This window comes from Aethalodelphis obliquidens, unplaced genomic scaffold (assembly GCF_003676395.1).
Source record: "Aethalodelphis obliquidens isolate GAN/ISIS:26980383/991018 unplaced genomic scaffold, ASM367639v1 scaffold5, whole genome shotgun sequence".
In the NCBI taxonomy this organism is placed as follows: domain Eukaryota; kingdom Metazoa; phylum Chordata; class Mammalia; order Artiodactyla; family Delphinidae; genus Aethalodelphis; species Aethalodelphis obliquidens.
In genome coordinates this window covers 15,739,029-15,759,974 of record NW_020837949.1, presented here as the reverse complement: position 1 = coordinate 15,759,974, position 20,946 = coordinate 15,739,029, and the positions used below count along the sequence as shown (strand labels likewise).

Genomic DNA, 20,946 nt, shown 5'->3' with positions numbered 1-20,946 from the left:
GCTGTCTTGCCTTCACTTGTAACAGCAAACAGACCTGGCCCCAGGCAAGTCTTACTTTAATTCTCCATTTGAGCCATTTCTGACAGTTTTGATCTAGCCCCCACCCAAAAAACAACATGCACCAAATTTCCTAGCTAACTCCTGTCCTTCCCTAAGACAAGATAGAGTAATTCCCAGGGGGACTCCCTTGAACTTGTTTCCACCCATCCATTCAGACTCTTCTAGAATCCAGAAAACAAATTAAGGAGGAAGAGATTTCAGATAATAGAGAGAGATGAATAAGGGCAGCCAGTATGAAGGGAAGGAGAATAAATCAAATATTCGTGGGCACAGGCTGCTTGCCTAGGACTAGACAGAGCTCTGATGGACTATAACACGGACCTATCCTCCAGGAGAAGAGCACGTGCGCAGGAAAGAAAAACAAGAGATGAAAGGATGAACAAACGGCTGTAGACTCAGATCTGATCAGGAGTGTTTTCTTGTGAAAGTGAAAGCTGTAAAGGCTCTAAAGGAAGAAAGAACTTTTTGAAACTGTTATATCTACTGTGAAACATTCCAACCATTCTAGTGTTATTCTAAGTAAATGAATTTTTTTCTTTTTTTGCGGTATGCGAGCCTCTCACTGTTGTGGCCTCTCCCGTTGCGGAGCACAGGCTCCGGACATGCAGGCTTAGCGGCCATGGCTCACGGGCCCAGCCACTCCGCGGCATGTGGGATCTTCCCAGACCGGGGCACGAACCCGTGTCCCCTGCATTGGCAGGCGGACTCTCAACCACTGCGCCACCAGGGAAGCCCTAAGTAAATGAATTCTTAAAGCGGAGGAATCACCTGAATAGATCCAATTTCACCTATTATTGAGTCCTACTGTATTTATTAACACCTCAAAGTATTAGCTCATTCTGTGTGCCAACTACGTTGTACCCCATAGAAACGGGGAAACCCTGAGTGTCTACAACACCCCTAAGTGTTCCTGGTCCCATTGCTCCACCATATCCACAGATGCGTCTTTCTACTTCCTTTATTCCTCCTGCTCTTCTTCCCACTTTCTTTCCTCCTCTAGCACTTTCATCTGCCTGGTCCCCAGTCATGCCCTGAGAGCCATCAGAATGACTCAGGATTTCTTAAACCCATCACGACTGACATTTGGGGGGCTAGATAACTCTCTGTTGTAGGGGACTGTCCTGTGCATTGTGACATGTTTAGCAGCATTCCTGACCTCTACTCAGTAGATTCCAGTAGTACCATGTCCCCTAGTCATGACAAACAAAAATGTCCAAATTGCCCAATGTCCCATATGAGGGGCAAATCTCCCCCAGTTGACAATCACTAGAATGGTTGAATCTGCCTCTATTCCTTAGTAACTTTATGACTTGGAGTTAAGAAGGGACATAAAGAAGTCCAGGGAGGGAGCAGAGAAGGAATAATTTCATAGTAGGTGGCTTCAGGAAGCATCTTCATTAAATAGGTATGCAGAGTCCAATTTCCCTATGAATTCTAGTTTATTTGCCAAGCTCAAGAGTATCCCGAATCCGCAAGCACAGTGCATTTTGCTTGTCAAGTTATAACTTATCAGTTACGGGTTACATGAGATGCATTAGGATGGAGGGGCCTTAGTGTTTTGACCTCAGAGATGGCGCAGGCAGGAATATTCAGCAGGCTATAAATATCCAGCATATTCTTGTATAACCTATTATGCCTTGTTAGGTTAATACAAGGTGTCATTTTTGAGACCTAGTACTTTGTTGGCAATTCACTATGAATTTGGGAAAGGAAGGATCCAAAGCAAAGAAATGCTTAAATGGCTGGGAAATGCCATATGGCTCACTAATAAGGTGTCTTGGGCACTTGTACACCTTTCCAAATGCTGATTTTCTCTTGAGTTTCTTCTAGCCTTAGAAAACCGTCAGCTAAAATCCCAACTGCAAATTAGTGAGCCCACTGGAATTTCTCAAGTTTTTAAACTTACTGGTGTTTATTCCATCACAGTCGATTCTCAAGTATATTTAGCTCCATTGCATAAGAAAGGTCATTAAAAAGCACTGAAGGCTTTTTGCCGTCCATGTTTCTTACAGGTCTTTCTCCTAATCACCCTCTAACTCTCACTGACGCAGACTAGAGATGCTGATATTACCAGTTTCTGCATTAGGAAACACAAGATCTAGTGCTAAATTTCCTGCCAGTTGGTTTTGTCACTTTCTACATAAAACTAATACACCTCCCCCATGTATTTTATACGTACCCTCGGGAAAATATAGAAATCAGTCTATGTCATCTCAGCTTCTCCACACCATCTGACACATTTCATTACTTCTTCCTTTTTTGAAACACATTTCAATTTTGGTTTTCATGATACCACCTTCTCCTGGATTTCCAGCTGCCCATCTGTTTCCATGACCCTTTTGGACTGATTGTTCTCTTAAACTTGTGCTCTTCTTCACCACTCAGTAGACAGATATGACAACGGGCCCTTTTCTTTCTTTCTTTTTTTTTTTTTTTTGCTGTACGCGGGCCTCTCACTATTGTGGCCTCTCCTGTTGCGGAGCAACAGGCTCCGGACACGCAGGCTCAGCGGCCATGGCTCACGGGCCCAGCCGCTCCGCGGCATGTGGGATCTTCCTGGACCGCGGCAGGAACCCGTGTCCCCTGCATTGGCAGGTGGACTCTCAACCACTGCACCACCAGGGAAGCCCTGGGCCCTTTTCTTTATGCAAACTCTCCCTGAGTGAACTCCAGCCCCATAGTTTCAACCAAATACCATTCATTTGCTAAGGACCCTCAGATTTCTATGTCGAGGCCTGAATTTTTTCAATAAGCTTTGAAAGTCATACATCCAATTTTCTACTCACCAAAACCTCTTGCATCTAATACGCATATTAAGATTGCTATAGCCAAAAAAGAACTCTTTATTCACCATCCCTCCAACTCATTCCTTGTCCTGTCTGCCCAAGATCCCAGCCAAATGGGAAAGTTTATATCCCCTCACTCCTTACCTCAACCAGCTCTCTGTCGCTCTGCTTAGGAAATTTCCTCACCACCCTCTCCCTACTCTCAGGCCACGCTAATTCAAACACTGTCTCCCTCAGTTAAACTTCCTGCTTAATGCGCAGTTCTGGGGTGTCCCTAGACCTCTTATTCCAACCTTCTCTTAATACCCAAAAGGCTCCTGCTTGTTATAATTCTTCAAGGAGGGGTGTGGGGCGAAGTAACACTCCTGAAACTCATCTTTGATCGCTGCATTCGTTATCCTATGTGGTCAGTGCACAAACCTTTTGTGCACTGACCACATAGGATAAATGTCACTTTTGAAGTGACATTTATAATGCAGCAGTTTTGACACCAGGGTTTGACCTTACTGCAAATAAACAAAAAACAGAAAGATTTTGATATAGGTAAGTACCATTAATCCTTCTGCATGTTTTTATTAACAAATAATCAATAAGATCAATATCCTTATCATATTCTAGAGTCTCAACCATCCCCTGATATCTGTGGATATGTACAAACATGGCATAAAGAAAACATGGTAGAAAATATCCCTATATCAAAACTCTTAAGCCAAAATGACTACATTGAATAAGCCGGGATAATAAAGAAATGTATCAGTTTCATAAAACTAATCAGAATAAATGTTTTAGATACTTCGGTTCAACTGCAAAGGTTTAAAATGTCCATGTGTAAAAATTAAAAATTCTAGAAAAGAAGACCCTTAAAATCTTATAGCTACCAGTGCCAATCCTTAAAGGGTGGAAATCAGCTCCGACTTTAAAAATACTATACTTTAAAAAAGAAAATGACACCTAGATAGTGGCTCCAGGTAAATATGCAAATAATGGATACAAGAAATGTTGTGCTCTATCTAAAAAACAAAGTAGAAATTTGTCTTCTAATGGTTGGTAAAAAAAACAGTCCGAGAAGTAGACTTTATTTTCTCATTGCAAACACACCCTAAGTGAATTCTCATCCTTTCTATTGCAGCCAGATGGAAGACAGGACTCTGGAATAGTGGGGTACTTTGAGCAATAAACATACAAACAAGAACACCAGGCCATTTTTGTCATCCAGCCTCAGGACAATCAGGCTGCTTTGACTGAGGGTACAGGCTATCGACTGGCAGGGGAAGAAAGTCACCTAGAGGTTACAAGGCACAGAGGTTTTTTTTTAATAGTTGTTTTTTGCTGTTTTGGCAAAAGGATGCTTAACTAGGGGTTTCAGGTGTAGTGTAATAGACACCAAAACCCAAAGTGAGGTGCCGCCAGATTTAGACATTTTAAGTCCTTCCCCCACATGGAGGGAGGTATAGAAGGTCTAGGAGAAGATTTATTTGGAGGGTGTCATTAGCATGCTGTGACTCCCACACACCCCTCCTAGCCGGCAAGGGTACTGGGCTTCTCAGAGAGAAGGGCTTTTATGGGACAACTCAGACAGCTTTGCATACGCCCCTTCCAGTTTGGGGTGATGCTGTGCATTGGTATCTAAATCATGCCTGGGGAAATCTAATGGGAAGAGGATGGCTGGAGGGGCTCGTACCTCACAGTAAGGGTGGGAAAGTGGGGAAGAGACTGCACTCCCAAACAGTGTTGGGGCAAAGGGTCACTGAGCGTTCTCCCAGGAACCGGATGTGGGTTATTAGAGAGAGGCAGGCTGGGTTTATCGGATCCTGTCCAAGAGATCAGGATGGGACAAACAGATTGCATTTTAGAAAGTTGGTTTCATGGTTGCAGAAGCAGGGAATTTACTTTCCTGGATGTGAATGAGAAACACACAGCCCCGGTTGCTACTGGCAGCCATCTTGGACCAGGAAAACATCTTGTGCAGAGGTGAAATGTGACAAAAAACGGAGAACAGAGCAGAAAAACCAACAGAACACAAAATCCACCCTGCATCTGAACTTTGTGCTGATGTGAACCAACAGACTCCCTGTCAAGCTAGTTTGAGTTGAGTTTTCTAGTATTTGGCACTGAAAGCCCTTCATTTTATAATCTTTCCTAAATGATCTGGGAGAACAGCCACAGCCCAAGTTTGCACTAGACTAGGACTGTCCATTTTGCAGGAAAATGCAAAATAATCAGAATGCCAACTTCATCTTGGTTCTTGGAGTGAACTCTATCCCTAGGGGAGGATGTGGACTCTAATCCACATGAGACATTAATTGACAGATGGACTTCTTTTGGATGGAATGTAAGAAACAAGGAGAGTCAATTATATGTTACCTGGTAATGAACTCTCTGGGAGCCAGAAGAAACTGACTGCAGGTCCTAATGAGAAAATGGAAAAAAAAAAAAAAAATAACCCATACACCTTAAGATTAGTTTGAACAAACTGCCTCAACTCCATCAACTAAACGCCCAATTTTATATTATTAAGCCCATCTGGAAAGCATCTTACTTTCCCCAGTCCCCCAAGGTTAAACAAAGAAGATAATGCCAAAAATAATAAAAGCACACCCAGTTGGACTAAGAGAAGAAAGGCCATTTAGCTATTGAAACTTATAAATCCTAAATAGCGTTTAGAGGTAAGTGATATAATTTCAAGGATAGAGAAGACCAAAAGTAAAAGACAGGCGATTTTGGTGTAATAAATGGGGATCCTAGTTAACTTGCACCTGGACTTTTGGTTTGTGCAGTAAGCTACTTAAGCCCCCTTAGGCACTTAGGAAGAATTTATTTATCTAAGACCAAAAACATACTGTCACGATAATTGTGTTTATACTGACAAGTTGCTTGGCAAACACAGGATTTCATAGACTGAAAAGAAAAAATCACTGTCCAGCTCTGCATTATCACGAAGTGCAAATTAACAGGGTTGAAATTAATGAGGCTTTACTGGAAGATTCTGAGAGCCAGGCTCCCTTTATAAAGTTTTATAACTAAATTGTCATCACTGTCATGTCCTGCAGGCTTCCTTGTTAACGAGCATAGTCATTCTATTTACAGACGTCAGCAATCCTGGCTACCTGGGTACCTGCTTCCCACAGGCTTTATCAACTTACTCTCTGAGCCCAAGTTTAAAACTTTTCCTCTTTATTTGTGCTTGCTCTTTCCTTTTTTAATTTTTTTTTAAGAATCCTACTTTTAGTTGTTGAATATTGGTGTGATAAGCATAACAGTAAGTTAATTTTCAACAAAGTCAATTCATCAGTCATATATTTTGCTACTGTGGAATCTTAAGTTACCCAAGTGTTTAAAAAAACAAGCTTGGTATCAATTATGAGTCACTTTTTTTATTGCAGGGTTTTTTTTTTGAGGGAAGTTCCACAATAAAAGACCAACATTATTTTGAAAATATGAGTTACTATATGTTCTAGGATTGATTTGGACCTGAGTCACATGTTAAAAAGTTCACAAATTTTTACACGTTAAATTTATCTTTGGTAAAAATAGCCAAGTGAAGCCACAAGTATAAACTTTGTTGACTTTTCTTCTCTCACCCTTATTAGTATTCACAGTTTGGCAACTATCTCAAAATATTCTACATTCCCAGTTCCATCTCTATCCTTCACAATGCTGAAGAGAAAAATTAGTAATTTTTACATTCCTTTATGCCTCCTACCTGAGTTTATTTCCACCAAGAGAAACAGACTCTAATGTTCAAAGCTAAGTAGCTACAATTTGAAGGGATTTTAAACACTATATACCTTCTTTATTTGTGATATTTACTTATGTATAATGTGTTGTCTGGAAGAGAGTTGCTCATCTTGGGGTATTTATCAAAATCACGCAAGAGCTTTAAAAATATAAATGTCTAGACCACATCCCAGAAAAGTGATTCTAATGTGCATCTTTCACCAAGAAACAAAGACAAAGAAGTGGCTGTTTATGCTTTTTGCCATTTGTAGAACAAGACACTGAATACTCTCCCTTGAAATTTTGCAAAAACAACCCATGACCACTGCAGTGATGGATCTGGGTTCTCCTGGCTTTGCTGGTGCAGTTCAAGTTCATGGGAATGTCACATATGAGACCTCCTCCTTTCTCTTTCTCTATGGTAAGACCAGATTGAGAAAAAAAATAATAGATTATTCCTTTGTGTTCTGACACAAATTCTTTTGAAATATAGGTTTTTCTTTCCTGTAGAAGTTACATTTAAAAACAAATCTAGCTGTCTCTGACAGAAGTCTGTACTAGATGCAAAACATTAAGTAACGCCAAATCTGTTTTCCTTTATTATTTATCAGTGCCCTTTGAAATTCTGTATAGTTCAAAAAACACAGGTGAGCTGTCTGGCAAGACAAGGAGCTCCAGGCTATAGCTATGGATCACACTGGAGCAACGTGGTGCTGTACTTAACCTAATCAACCTTTCCCACTCCAACCACCCGAGGAGGAAAAACAGCAGTGGGGATGGGGAGGGAGAAGATGCGGTGTATGCTTAAGAGACAAGAAAGACAAGGCCACCATATTTCCATTTCCTCCCCAAATGCATCATCTTAGAAGTAAATATAGATGGCTGGTAATTACTGACAAAAATGGAAAACTGAGCAGAATAAATTATTGGCTAAAGAAACTCACCTCCTGCAGGCGATCTATGTACATACGGCAAGTCTCCAAATCACAGTCTCCACGCACAACTAGAATACCCAGAGGGATGGCTAAGGGTGAAGGAAAGAGAAAAATCTAAAATAACATATTTGATTTTTCTATTTTGGTATAAATGCATTTTTTATGGTTAAAAAAGGCCTCTCATAAATATAATTGGTTTTTTGGCTATTTCACTATCTCCCGGCACCTCTTCTACGAGCTCAGTCTCTTTACTTATGCAGTTTTCATATTCTTTCCCTGCATGATCCATGTTGCCCCTTGCCACGTGGCCAGCCTTCATTTCATTTTGTCTTAGTGGCCCTGATAAGAGGTACAATGTCATGGAAACAGTAGACTGACAGGGCCAGAGGCTGTTCACAGCCAGCTGCTAATTTATGCCTGTATTTGCAAGAGCCAAAGTACCAGAGAGGAATTAAAAAATCATGATGCTGGACACTTACCCCTTTCCCTCGTAAATGCATGGGGCTTAATCTTTATGTCACTTTGCAACAGTTCCCTATTTAAGAGACTCAAGCTACTCAAGGCACTGTTGTTACCTGGTGGCCAATGCCAGAATGAAATAGGCAAGAAACATTAAAAAAAAAAGCTTCTAGAAGGTTCATAGCTTAAAAATCCAAGTGATTTTAAAGACGGTCAGTGTAAATGTGGTAGCAGCAGGGCTTCAGAAAACAATGAGGAGAAGCTGTTACATGCCTTAAATACCTTTTTCAGGTGGTGGTAAATGTCATACAATGGCTTTAGTGGATAGAAACTCCTGCTTCAGATATAACCACAAGATTCCTGAAAAACTGAAAATAGTCTCCTTCCCAAAACTTCAAACAAAAAATGTATGTGTACATTTCTGATTTTAAAAATTCAGTTATACTATTAAACCCATGATTTAAAAAATATTTCAAAATCTTGAAGCAACCAACTAGAGATTAACAAGGAGATGACAGGACAGTTGTGTCCACTAAAGATTTTTAAAAATCTTTCACTCATTGAATTTTTAAAGCTTCATCATCAATAAATAGATCTGAAAATGCAAAGTGCTAGGGCTTTAAAAATGAATTATACAGAGAATAAAACAGATTTAAATGCATGGGAAAATCCTGAGGAACTCACCAAGTTGTAGAAAAGACACACATATAAAAAATAATAAATGGAACATAGGCTATGGTAAATGTATGAACTTAGTCACTTGAAAGCTATAGGAGAGAGGAAATAGTCTTGCCTGGAGGGTAGATTTGAGGCTCTCTGAAGGATATGGAGCCCCACTGGTCTCTTAGAGAAGCAAGAGTTGTCTAGAGAAAAAGATACAGAGTTTGCTTCTCAACATTACCTCCTAGACTGGTTCCACTAGGGAGATCAATACCACTAGCTCGTACCTTTAGGTTCCCAAAGTGCTTCAAACATAAGCTGGAAGGCATCCATCATCTTGCAGAACTACATAAGCCTATGAATCAGTATGGTCTCTCTCACCGGAATAAGACTTATTTCCTTTTACAACCCCAATGTCTGGTAGGTATTCAATAAAAGTTTGTTTTTTTTAAAAAAAAAAAAGGTGGGGAAGGGGGAGGAGGAAGACAGGCTTAGGGCCTGTTCAAGTGAGAAAGAGAAAGTGTGTCTTTAAGAGCTAAGTCTACTTTCCAGGATAGACAAAGAAGAAGGGTTTGGAGCAGGAGCAGAGAGTGTGCATTGGGTTGGCGCTTGCCTTTGCCTATTCTTCCAGAAGCTAAGCAAGAGAACAGCAAGTAAAAGGGTGAGGAACCATGTAAGTATCACATGTTTGGGGGAATAATAATCTGGAAAAATAATTTTTCTCCTTTTTTGAATATATACAGAAATATCCAAGAAGTCTTCAGTATGGTAATCATGCATCTTTGAAAGGAATGAAAGGGAAATTCAATAAAGAGATCCCTAATAGTAGTGACTAAAGTAATCATCCTCAGCTAGACTATTAAATAGGTCCAAATAAGGTGACCTACTTAAGTAAGAGAAGAATAAGGATTTCTAATACTTGAGGAATGATGAGGAAAACCTAGAATTTTAACCTAGAAAGTAAATCAAAGGTTGTGGAAATAGAATACAGCTATAATTATCATGAGAATCCATGTTAGAATCTTTCTCTTAATTTCAAATGTGCAAATGTAGAGAAATAAAATTTCATTAATATTTACCTATTTACTTAAATGAGGAGACACATTATATAGAAATGCAGGAATCTGGTCAACCCCTCTGACTATCAATGCTTGAAGTTAGTCTGGCCATAAATCCAATATACTTGGTAGCAGATATTTTAAACTACAATTAGAGATTGGATATTCCAGACCTAAAATAATGAATGTCTAGGAAAAAGTTTTCAAAGATGTGTCATTCATTTCTACTAAGGGTATAAAGTCAGCAACTTTGCTTATTCCTCAAGAAGCTGATGAAGAGAAACGGTGTATTTGATTGATATTAGCTATTCAGTTGGGGTAAAAAAAAAAAAAAAAATGGCATCCTATACCACAGTTTCATAGCATGATTACTGACGACTGTTGTCAAATTTATCCTATGAAGGTACAGAAAGAATTTACAGTCATTCTCTCTTGGATTCAAATCCCAGTGCTGCTTTGGTCTTACAAATGACTCATGCTTGCTGTTTGGTCTTGCAACTTCCTCAATTCCTTTGATCCTTGGATTGAAGGCTATAGTATTTAGAATAGGTATCGTCTAGGATTTTGTGAAGATTAAATACAATACTATATTTAAAAATGAATAACCAGATCATCAATGCTATCTTTCCCTCACTCCCTTTACTAACTTTTGAGCATCTTGAGCTAGAAAATGGTACATCCAATCATCTATCTTTCAATTTATCATACTACAAGGATTAGCTGGTAGTAGTTCCATAAGTTATATCCTGTTTACTTAAAGCTAGCATCTACTCTTTCCTTGAGGGTAAAGATAACTGTAGTACAAAAATATTGTAATCTGACACTTCCATTTGAGACTTTACATGGTGAAGAGAAACCAGAAACTTGTGGAAAATTACCACCTTCCTTTTACACTGCTGACAACCAACTGCCAAACCTCACTGAAGTTTCCTTCATCTTAATTGGGAGCAGGGAGACTACTTATCACCCAAGCATTAGCATTACTATTCCTGATCTTGATGATTCATCTGATTTTAGCCTTGGAGATTTTATTTGACTCCAATAAGCATCAGTCGCTACTCAACCTATAGTACATAATGGAACTTTCATTGCAGGGGTCAAATGGAGTTTACAAGTTCTAACTAAGCAATCAAGAACAAGCTGGTTTCTAGATTAAGAAGGCAGATTTAACACACACTTACTTCTCCTGCACCAGAAACGCTACTAAATTACAGCACATGAATTTTAAAAAGACATAAACCAACAAAAAAAAGAGGAGAAACAGTGAGGAGAAAATGGTAATGAATAAAGCATATGGAAAATTGGTAACTGACTCAGAGCCCCTATAGAGTCTAATCCTAGACTATGGGTGGGGATAGATAAGAACTAATTTACACTTCAAAACCCTCGGAAGATGTGCAAACTGGCAACATCAGTTGCAGCTAAAATAAGAAGCACTGGATATTAAATCACTAGATTCCACCACCCACTCTTGGTAGGTGGAGTTACTTCACAGAAAATGGGGATTAACTGATCATCTACAGAATGCAGAGATCCCCAACTTTCTTCTCTCACTAGACTCTCCAAAAGCTGGCAGCCAGAACCCTACCTTCTTAGAAAGAGATCTGAAGACTCTTCTCTGGGGAATCCTCAGAGTTAAGAGAAAACATTCCATCCATGAAATATAAACATGATTGTATTAAAAGATGAAGAACATGAAGAAGAAAAAAGGAAAAGGAGCATCATTCAGAGAACAAACAAGTTCGTGAAATTTGATATAATAGAGTTTAATAGAAAGGTTAGAAGATGAAGTTGAGGAAATCTCCACAAAAGAAGAGCAAAAATAAAAAGAGGCAGAAAATAGGAGGGAAAAGGTGAGAACAATAGGACTGGTCCAGTGGTCCAACATTCCAATAACAGTAGTTCTAAAAACCAGAGAAAAATAGAGAGAGGAGTAATTATCAGAAACAAACAAAAAATCAAGACTATTTCTTAGAACTGAAGAACATCAGTTTCCCACTTGAAATGGCCCAACAAGTACAATAACAAAAGAACAATAGAAAGACATTTTATTTTGAAGTTTAAGAATATTGGGAACAAAGAGAAGAGTCTACAAGTTTCCAAATAGGAAAATCTAGATGGCAAAGAAAGGATCAGGGATTAGACTGTTTTAAACTTCTCAGAGGCAACTGTACAGTCAGAGAACCAATGAAACAATGTGTTCAGAATTATAAAACTTTTACAAATAATCCAAACTATCAAATTAGTCCAAGGGTTAAATAAAGGACACACCCTCTACTAAAAAGTTACTGCAGAACATGCACCAACAAAAGTTGAGTTTGCAACAAGAATGAGGAATGCAGGGGATATAACAAATGGGGAATCCAACAAAGAAAAGATTTTTAAAAAACCCTCTAAGGGGATTGGGCTAGAAGAGTCTAGGGTGACAGATATATTGGGGCACTCTGACTCAATAGGCAGAGATGTAGAGAGCTGTCAACCATTGAGTCTCATCAACATTGGAGAGTTATTTTTCAACCAAAGGATAGAATGTCTAAGTGAGTCTGAACCAGTTTCTTACAATCATCCCCAGATGTGCTCTGCCTTAACCCGTTATTGAGAGAAAGAGTTAGGTCATGGTGAGGCAGAAAAATTCAAAGAAGTCCATCCCCTCTAACCATAGTTCCACTTGATAGCTAGAACCCACCTTAACACCCTGCCAAATGCTTTCCAGAATGCAGTCATGACCTTGCCCACTAAATTCTCATAGAATGGGCTCATAGGCACTCTCAGGGAAGCCAAAGCCAGACAGTAATCCAGAGACTCTTTTCAGCTCTCTCGAAAGCCTTCAACTAAAAGTGAAAGCATCATCGCTTCCTTGCAGAGGGAGGTTTAGGACTGCTACTTGGTGTTTCAAAGCCACTCTATCTGAATTAGGGATGCATATATTGATGACAAATATATACCTATGAAGAGAATGGCAAGTACAAAAATCTGTATACTGGGATTATCTTGGTAGGAGAGGGCTAAGGGGAGATACTTGTTCTGTTTCTTAATCTGGGTGGGAGGTACATGAATGCCCATTTTACTACTAATCATTTTATATACATACATATGTGCATATATGTATGTGTGTGTATATATATATATAGGGGTATAGGTGTGTGTACATATATGTATGAACATTTATGAACAGAACATGTATGTGTGTGTTTATGTGTGTATGTATGTGTGTGTGTGTACATATACATATATATGTGTGTGTATATATGTATAGTATTTCAGAATTGAAAATAAGAAATACAACCTATCTGTGGCAACTGATTTTAATGATAGTGCTGCTAAAGTTCACTGCATATTCTCTGATGTTCTCTGTGAATTAGACAAAAGTATAACTTAGCATCAAATAGGAAAATGAGGGAAAACAGTAGAGAAGCCATCAAAAGCCCCCAAATGACACCTACTGCTGCGATCCATCTCAAGCAATGGACACGGCATATTGAGCAGTCATAACCCTATGGCTTGTCATGGCATGTGTACTTGTTTGCGTGTGTGTTTATATAACAAGCAGCAGGATGACCTCTCTGCCTTATCTGGGCCTCAGAAGTCTCTAGAGCAGCAATGTCCAACAGACCTTTCTGCATGCCCAATGCAGGAGCCACTAGCCACATGTCATATCGAGTACTTGAAATGTGGCCGGTGTGAATGAGGAACTGAGTTTTTATCTTATTTGATTAACTTATAGTTTAAATAACCATATGTGGTTAGTGAGCATTAGAGTTTTGTTCTCTGTGGAACCAAAAAGTTGAATGTCCTTAGTACCAGATTCAATATATTTCAAAACCATCCATGTTTTAACCTTTCCATGAGTAGCGCATAGATCCAGCAAACAAAACCACTTTTCTCTTTGCCCCTACCTAGTTGGATTCAATGTGCTTCCTAATTCCTAGCAGTAGTATTCCCTGGTTGACTGAGGACAAATTTATTTCCCTTATTCTATATCCTACCTTTCTTATCCTAGCTTTCTTAATCACTTCTCTGACCCTCCTATCAAAACATACTCTCAGATCCTTCTTGGTACTTTGGTATAAATGACTAATAATTAATTAAAGGGTTAACCCTCTAAAAAGCACTTGAGTTTCAACATGTTTGAAAGTTGGGCTAACATGACTGTCATAGACTAAATGTTTGGGTGTCTCCCAAATTCATATGTTGAAGCCCTAATCCCCAATGTGATGGTATCTGGAGATGGGCCTTCTTCGGGAGGTAATTATGGTTAGATGGGGTCATGAGGGTGGGACCCTCATGATGGGATTAGTGTTTTTATAAGAAGAGACACCATAGAGCACTCTCAAGCTCACTCTCTCTCCCCCTTTGAGGACACAGCATGAACGCAGCAATCTACAAGCCAGGAAGAGAGCTCTCACCAGAAACCAAATCAGCCGGCACCTTGATCATGGACTTTCCAGCCTCCGGAACTGAGAGGAAATAGATCTCTATGGTTTAAGTCACCAGGCTATGGCATTTTATTACAGCAGCCCTAGCAGACTAAGAAAATGAAAAGCTTTGACAAATTTAGGTAAAGAAATACAAAAGAAATTGTGGAGTTGACTGGCAATCCTCAGCCCTGAGGATTATACTACCAATTACTTCTTCCCAGCCAAAACATGAGCCCTGCCCTGGCTCCCATCTCAGATTTCACCCTGGCATCCATTAACCTCCTTTCCCTATTTCTGTTTTGTTTAAATGCCTCATAATACAGAATGCAATTAAATTAATTGGTTGAGATGACGGTGGTGTGGGAAGACGCCGAGTTAGTGTCTCCTCACGACTAGGGTGCTTGCTGGCCACTGGTGGGGGATCCTGATGCCCGAGGAGATGGGAGGAACCCCCAAGTGAACCACCACCCCATGCAGCTTGTGGAATTTTGGTTCACGAGCTGGGGGTTGGGCTGAAGTTCCTGTGGTGGGAGCTCCGAGTCCGAACCACTGGACTAACAGAGAACCTCAGACCCCAGGGAATATTCATCAGAGTGAGGTCTCACAGAGTTCCTCATCTCAGCACCAAGACCCAGCTCTACCCAACAGCCTACAAACTCCAGCGTTGGAAGCCTCAGGCCAAACAACCAGTAAGAGAGGAACACAATCCCACTCATAAAAAAAAAAAAAGAGAGACCGTAAAAAAATATGTCACAGATGAAGGAGCAAAGTAAAAAGCTATAAGACCAAATAAATGAAGAGGAAATAGGCAATCAACCTGAAAAAGAATTCAGAGTAATGATAGTAAAGATGATCCAGAATCTTGGTAACAGAATGGAGACATGGATTGAGAAAATACAAGAAATGTTTAACAAAGATCTAGAAGAACTAAAGAACAAACAAACAGAGATGAACAACACAATAACTGAAATGAAAAATACACTAGAAGAAATCAATAACACAATAGCTGAGGCAGAAGAACAAATAAGTGAGCTGGAAGACAAAATGGTGGAAATAACTGCCGAGGAGGAGAATAAAGAAAAAAGAATGAAAAGAATTGAGGACAGTCTCAGAGACCTCTGGGATAACACTAAACGCAACAACATTCGAATTATAGGGGTCCCAGAAGAAGAAGAGAAAAAGAAAGGGTCTGAAAAAATATTTGAAGAGATTATAGTCGAAAACTTCCTTAATATGGGAAAGGAAATAGTCACCCAAGTCCAGGAAGCACAGAGAGTCCCATACAGGATAAACCCTAGGAAAAACACACCAAGACATATATTAATCAAACTAACAAAAGTTAAATTCAAAGAAAAAATATTAAAAGCAGCAAGGGAAAAACAAAAAAAAAACATACAAAGGAATCCCCATCAGGTTATCAGCTGATTTTTCAGCAGAAACTCTGCAGGCCAGAAGGGAGTGGCAGAATATACTTAAAGTGATGAAAGAGAAAAACCTACAACCAAGATTACTCTACCCAGCAAGGATCTCATTCAGATTCAATGGAGAAATCAAAAGCTTTTCAGACAAGCAAAAGCTAGGAAATTTAGCACCACCAAACCAGCTTTACAACAAATGCTAAAGAAACTTCTCTAGGCAGGAAACACAAGAGAAGAAAAAGACCCACAAAAACAAACCCAAAACAATTAAGAAAATGGTAACAAGAACATACATATATATGCTGTCTAAAAGGGACCCACTTCAGACCTAGGGACACATACAGACTGAAAGTGAAGGGATGGAAAAAGATATTCCATGCAAATGGAATTCAAATGAAAGCTGGAGTAGCAATATTCGTATCAGATAAAATAGACTTTAAATTAAAAACTATTAAAAGAGATAAGGAGGGGCACTACATAATGATCAAAGGATCAATCCAAGGAGAAGATATAACAATTATAAATGTCTATGCACCCAACACAGGAGCACCTGAATACATAAGGCAAATGCTAACAACCATGAAAGGAGAAACTGACAGTAACACAATAATAGTAGGGGACTTTAACACCCCACTTACACCAATGGACAGATCATCCGAACAGAAAACAAGGAAACACAAACTTTAAATGACACAACAGACCAGATAGATTTAATTGATATTTATAGAATATTCCACCCAAAAGTGGCAGAATACACTTTCTTCTCAAGTGCCCATGGAACATTCTCTAGGCTAGATCACATCCTTGGTCACAAATCAAGCCTCAGAAAAGTTAAGAAAACTGAAATTATATCAAGCATCTTTTCTGACTACAATGCTATGAGACTGGAAATCAATTACAGGGAAAAAAAACTGTAAAAAACACGAATACAAGGAGGCTACACAGTGCGCTACTAAGTAACCAAGAGATCACTGAAGAAATCAAAGAAGAAAAAAAAAACTACATAGAAACAAAGGCAATGAAGACATGATGACCCAAAACCTATGGAATGTAGCAAAAGCAGTTCTAAGAGGGAAGTTTATAGCAATTCAATTTCACCTCAAGAAACAAGAAAAATCTCAAATAAACAATCTAACCCTACACTTAAAAGAACTACAGAAAGAAGAACAAAGAAAGCCCAATGTCAGTAGAAGGAAAGAAATCATAAAGATCAGAGCAGAAATAAATGAAACAGAAACAAAGAAAACAATAGCAAAGACCAATAAAACTAAAATCTGTTTCTTTGAGAAGATAAAAAAAATTGAAAAACCCTTAGCCAGACTCATCAAGAAAAAAAGGGAGAGGACACAAATCAGTAAAATTAGAAATGAAAAAGGAGAAAGGAAAAATCACAACTGACACCGCAGAAATAAAAAGGATTATAAGAGACTACTACAAACAACTATATGCCAATAAAATGGACAACCACGAAGAAATGGACAAATTCTTGGAAAGGTACAATTTTTCAAGACTGAACCAGGAAGAATTAGAAAGTATAAACAGACCTATCACAAGTAATGAAATTGAAACTGTAATTAAAAATCTTCCAACAAACAAAAGTCCAGGACCAGATGGCTTCACAGGTGAATTCTATCAAACATTTAGAGAAGGGCTAACACTGATCCTTCTCAAAAGCTTCCAAAACATTGCAGAGGGAGAAACACTCCCAAAAATCCATTCTACAAAGCCACCATCACCCTGTTACCAAAACCAGAAAACAATATCACAAAAAAATAAAATTATAGACCAGTATCACTGATGAACATAGATACAAAAATCCTGAACAAAGTAGTAGCAAACAGAATCCAACAACACATTAAAAGGATCATACACCATGATCAAGTGGGATTTGCCCCAGGGATGCAAGGAATCTTCAATATATGCAAATCAATCAATGTGATACACCATATTAACAAACTGAAGGATAAAAACCATACGACCATCTCAATAGATGCAGAAAAAGCTTTTGACAAAATTCAACACCCATTTATGATAAAAACTCCAGAAAATGGGCAAAGAGGGAACCTACCTCAACATAATAAAGGCCATATACGACAAAACCACAGCAAGCATCATGCTCAATGGTGAAAAACTGAAAGCATTTCCACTAAGATCAGGAACAAGACAAGGATGTCTACTCTCACCAGTCTTATTCAACATAGTTTTGGAAGTCCTGGCCACAGCAATAAGAGAAGAAAAAGAAATAAAAGAATACAAATGGGAAAAGAAGAAGTAAAACTGTCACTGTTTCCTGATGACATGAAACTATACATAGAAAATCCTAAAGATGCCACCAGAAAACTACTAGAACTAATCAATGAATTTGGGAAGGTTGCAGGATACAAAATTAATGCACAGAAATCTCTGGCATTCCTATACACCAACAACGAAAAATCAGAAAGAGAAATTAAGGAAACACTCCCATTTACCATTGCAACAAAAAGAATAAAATACCTAGGAGTAAACCTGCCTAAGGAGGCTAAATACTTGTATTCAGAAAACTATAAAACACTGATGAAAGAAATCAAAGATGACATAAACAGATGGAGAAATATGCCATGTTCCTGGATTGGAAGAATCAAAATTGTGAAAATGACTATACTACCCAAGGCAATCTACAGATTCAATGCATTCCCTATCAAGCTACCAATGGCATTCTTCACAGAATTAGGACAAAAAATTTCACAATTTGTATGGAAACACAAAAGACCCTGAATAGCCAAAATAATCTTGAGAAAGAAAAATGGAGGTGGAGGAATCAGGCTCCCAGACCTCAAACTGTACCAGAAAGCTACAGTAATCAAGACAGTATGGTACTGGCACAAAAACAGAAATATAGATCAATGGTACAGGATAGAATGCCCAGAGATAAACCCACACACATATGGTGACCTAATTTATGACAAGGCAGGCAAAAACATACAATGGCGAAAAGACAGCTTCTTCAATAAGCAGTGCTGGGAAAACTGGACAGTTACATGTAAAAGAATGAAATTATAACACTACCTAACACCATACACAAAAATAAACTCCAAATGGATTAAAGACCTAAATGTAAGACCAGACACTATAAAACTCTTAGGGGAAAACAAAGGAAAAACACTCTTTGACATAAACCACAGCAAGATCTTTTTTCACCCACCTCCTCGAGTAACAGAAATAAAAACAAAAATAGACAAATAGGACTTAATTAAATTTAAAAGCTTTTGCACAGCAAAGGAAACCATAAACAAGATAAAGACAACCCTCAGAATGGGAGAAAACATTTGCAAATGAAACAACAGACAAAGGATTAATCTCCAAAATATACAAACATCTCATGGAGCTCAATATTAAAAAAACAAATAATCCACTTTAAAAATGGGCGGAAGACCTAAATAGACATTTCACCAAGGAAGACATACAGATGGCCAAGAGGCACATGAAAAGATACTCAGCATCACTAATTATTAGAGAAATGCAAATCAGAACGACAATGAGGTATCACCTCACGCTGGTCAGAATGGCCATTATCAAAAAGTCTAGAAACAATAAATGCTGGAAAGGGTGTGGTGAAAAGGGAATCCTCTTGCACTGTTGGTGGAAATGTAAAATGTTACAACCACTATGGAAAACAGTATGGAGGTTCCTTAAAAAACTAAAAATAGAACTACCATATGACCCATCAATCCCACTACTGGGCATATACCCTAAGAAAACCATAATTCAAAAAGAGACATGTATCACAACGTTCATTGCAGCACTATTTACAGTAGCCAGGACATGGAACCAACCTAAATGTCCATCGACAGATGAACGGATAAAGAAGATGTGGCACATATATACAATGGAATGTTACTCGCCATAAAAAGAAACAAAATTGAGTTATTTGTAGTGAGGTGGATGGACCTAGAGTCTGTCATACAGAGTGAAGTAAGTCAGAAAGAGAAAAACAAATACCGTATGCTAACACATACGTATGGAATCTAAAAAAAAAAAAATGGTACTGACAAACCTAGTTGCAAGGGCAGGAATAAAGATGTAGACATAGAGTATGGACTTGAGGACGTGGGGTGGAGAGGGGGAAGCTGGGGCGAAGTGAGAGTAGCATTGACATATATACACTACCAAATGTAAAACAGTTAGCTAGTGGGAAGCAGCATCATAGCACAAGAGATCAGCTCGGTGCTCTGTGATGACCTAGAGGGGTGGGAATAGGGAGGATGGGAGGGAGGCTCAAGAGGGAGGGGCTATGGGGACATGTGTATGCATATGGCTGATTTGCCTTGGTGTACAACTGAAACCAACACAGTACTGTGAAGCAATTATACTCCAATAAAGATCTCTTTTAAAAAAGTAATTGGTTGAGAAATCCATTCTATATTTCACATTGCATGCTCTGGATTTTATGTCTGAAATAAAATGCCACGGGTCATACTAATTAATTTCGTTTTCTACAGTTGAAGTTAGGACTACTTGAAGTCACTATGCAAATTTATGCCAAATAGCGCATAAATTAACACCATTCGTCTTCAAAAACTCTAAAATCTTCTAGCAACCAATCCACAAGTGTACTCTTTCATCTATAAGAAACTTCTGAAAGATATATGCACTAAAAAATATATATACATATAAATCATGGTTTCTAAAATATATCTCACCACAAATGATAAGCAGAGTCAGGAAATAGACCAGGCTTAGATATCCTATATATGGAACTGACTTGCCCAAAACATTGAAAACCAAAGTTCTTAAAGGCTATTAAAGAGAAAATGCCTAGAGTTTTAAGAAAACCTGAAAAATGTTTTCCAAAGAGTCAGAGGTATGATGCAAAAGACAACCAAATAGTTTCTTCAAGACAGTCAGTTACTTGATTGAAGAAAGACAAAAGATCCTGTGGACCAACTCTGAGATGAACACCCTTCCCCCCTCCCCCCTCCCCAAGATCTCTGAAGCAATTTTATTCTGGTACAACCATAGGAGTGTGAGTGAACCGTGTTGAGGCCAGTGAATTCCAGTGCATGGGAGTCTCAGGTTAACAAAACTGCAAACTTTGTGAGTTCCCAGATGCAAAACTATTTGCTGCTGGACTGAGTGAGTAGCCCTCATCCCGGCATAGCTGCCCTCAGCCTGATGGTTCAGAGAAGCGGCGATGAGAGGAAGAGGGGGATGGCTGAAGCCGTTCATTGTCTTCTGTTAGTGAATCCTGCCCTCCGCCTCTAGAAAAGCCAGTTATGCCCGAACAGACACTTTGAACATGTATATTCTGGTAGCATAACCTAAGCCATGTTATATTTAAAGATATACAATCCTGAGTTGTGTTACAAGGGTTTAGGCCTGGCTGGAATAAATCTGGGTGAAGAGGAGAATGATAAGAATGATTTCGTGATAACCAGTTTTACCGTGTTTGTTAACCT

At 38.9% G+C, this 20,946-nt stretch overlaps 1 protein-coding gene across 1 annotated transcript in view; it reads right to left on the bottom strand.

Moving 5' to 3' along the window:
- Positions 1-20,946, bottom strand: part of DGKI (diacylglycerol kinase iota) — a 258,213-nt gene that overhangs the window by 87,786 nt on the left and 149,481 nt on the right. The window contains exons 19-20 of the mRNA XM_027101799.1: positions 7,508-7,587; positions 5,211-5,255 (exon numbers count right to left, since the gene is read on the bottom strand). Coding sequence (XP_026957600.1) covers positions 5,211-5,255; positions 7,508-7,587 — 125 coding nt within the window. The remainder of the gene's footprint in view (positions 1-5,210; positions 5,256-7,507; positions 7,588-20,946) is intronic.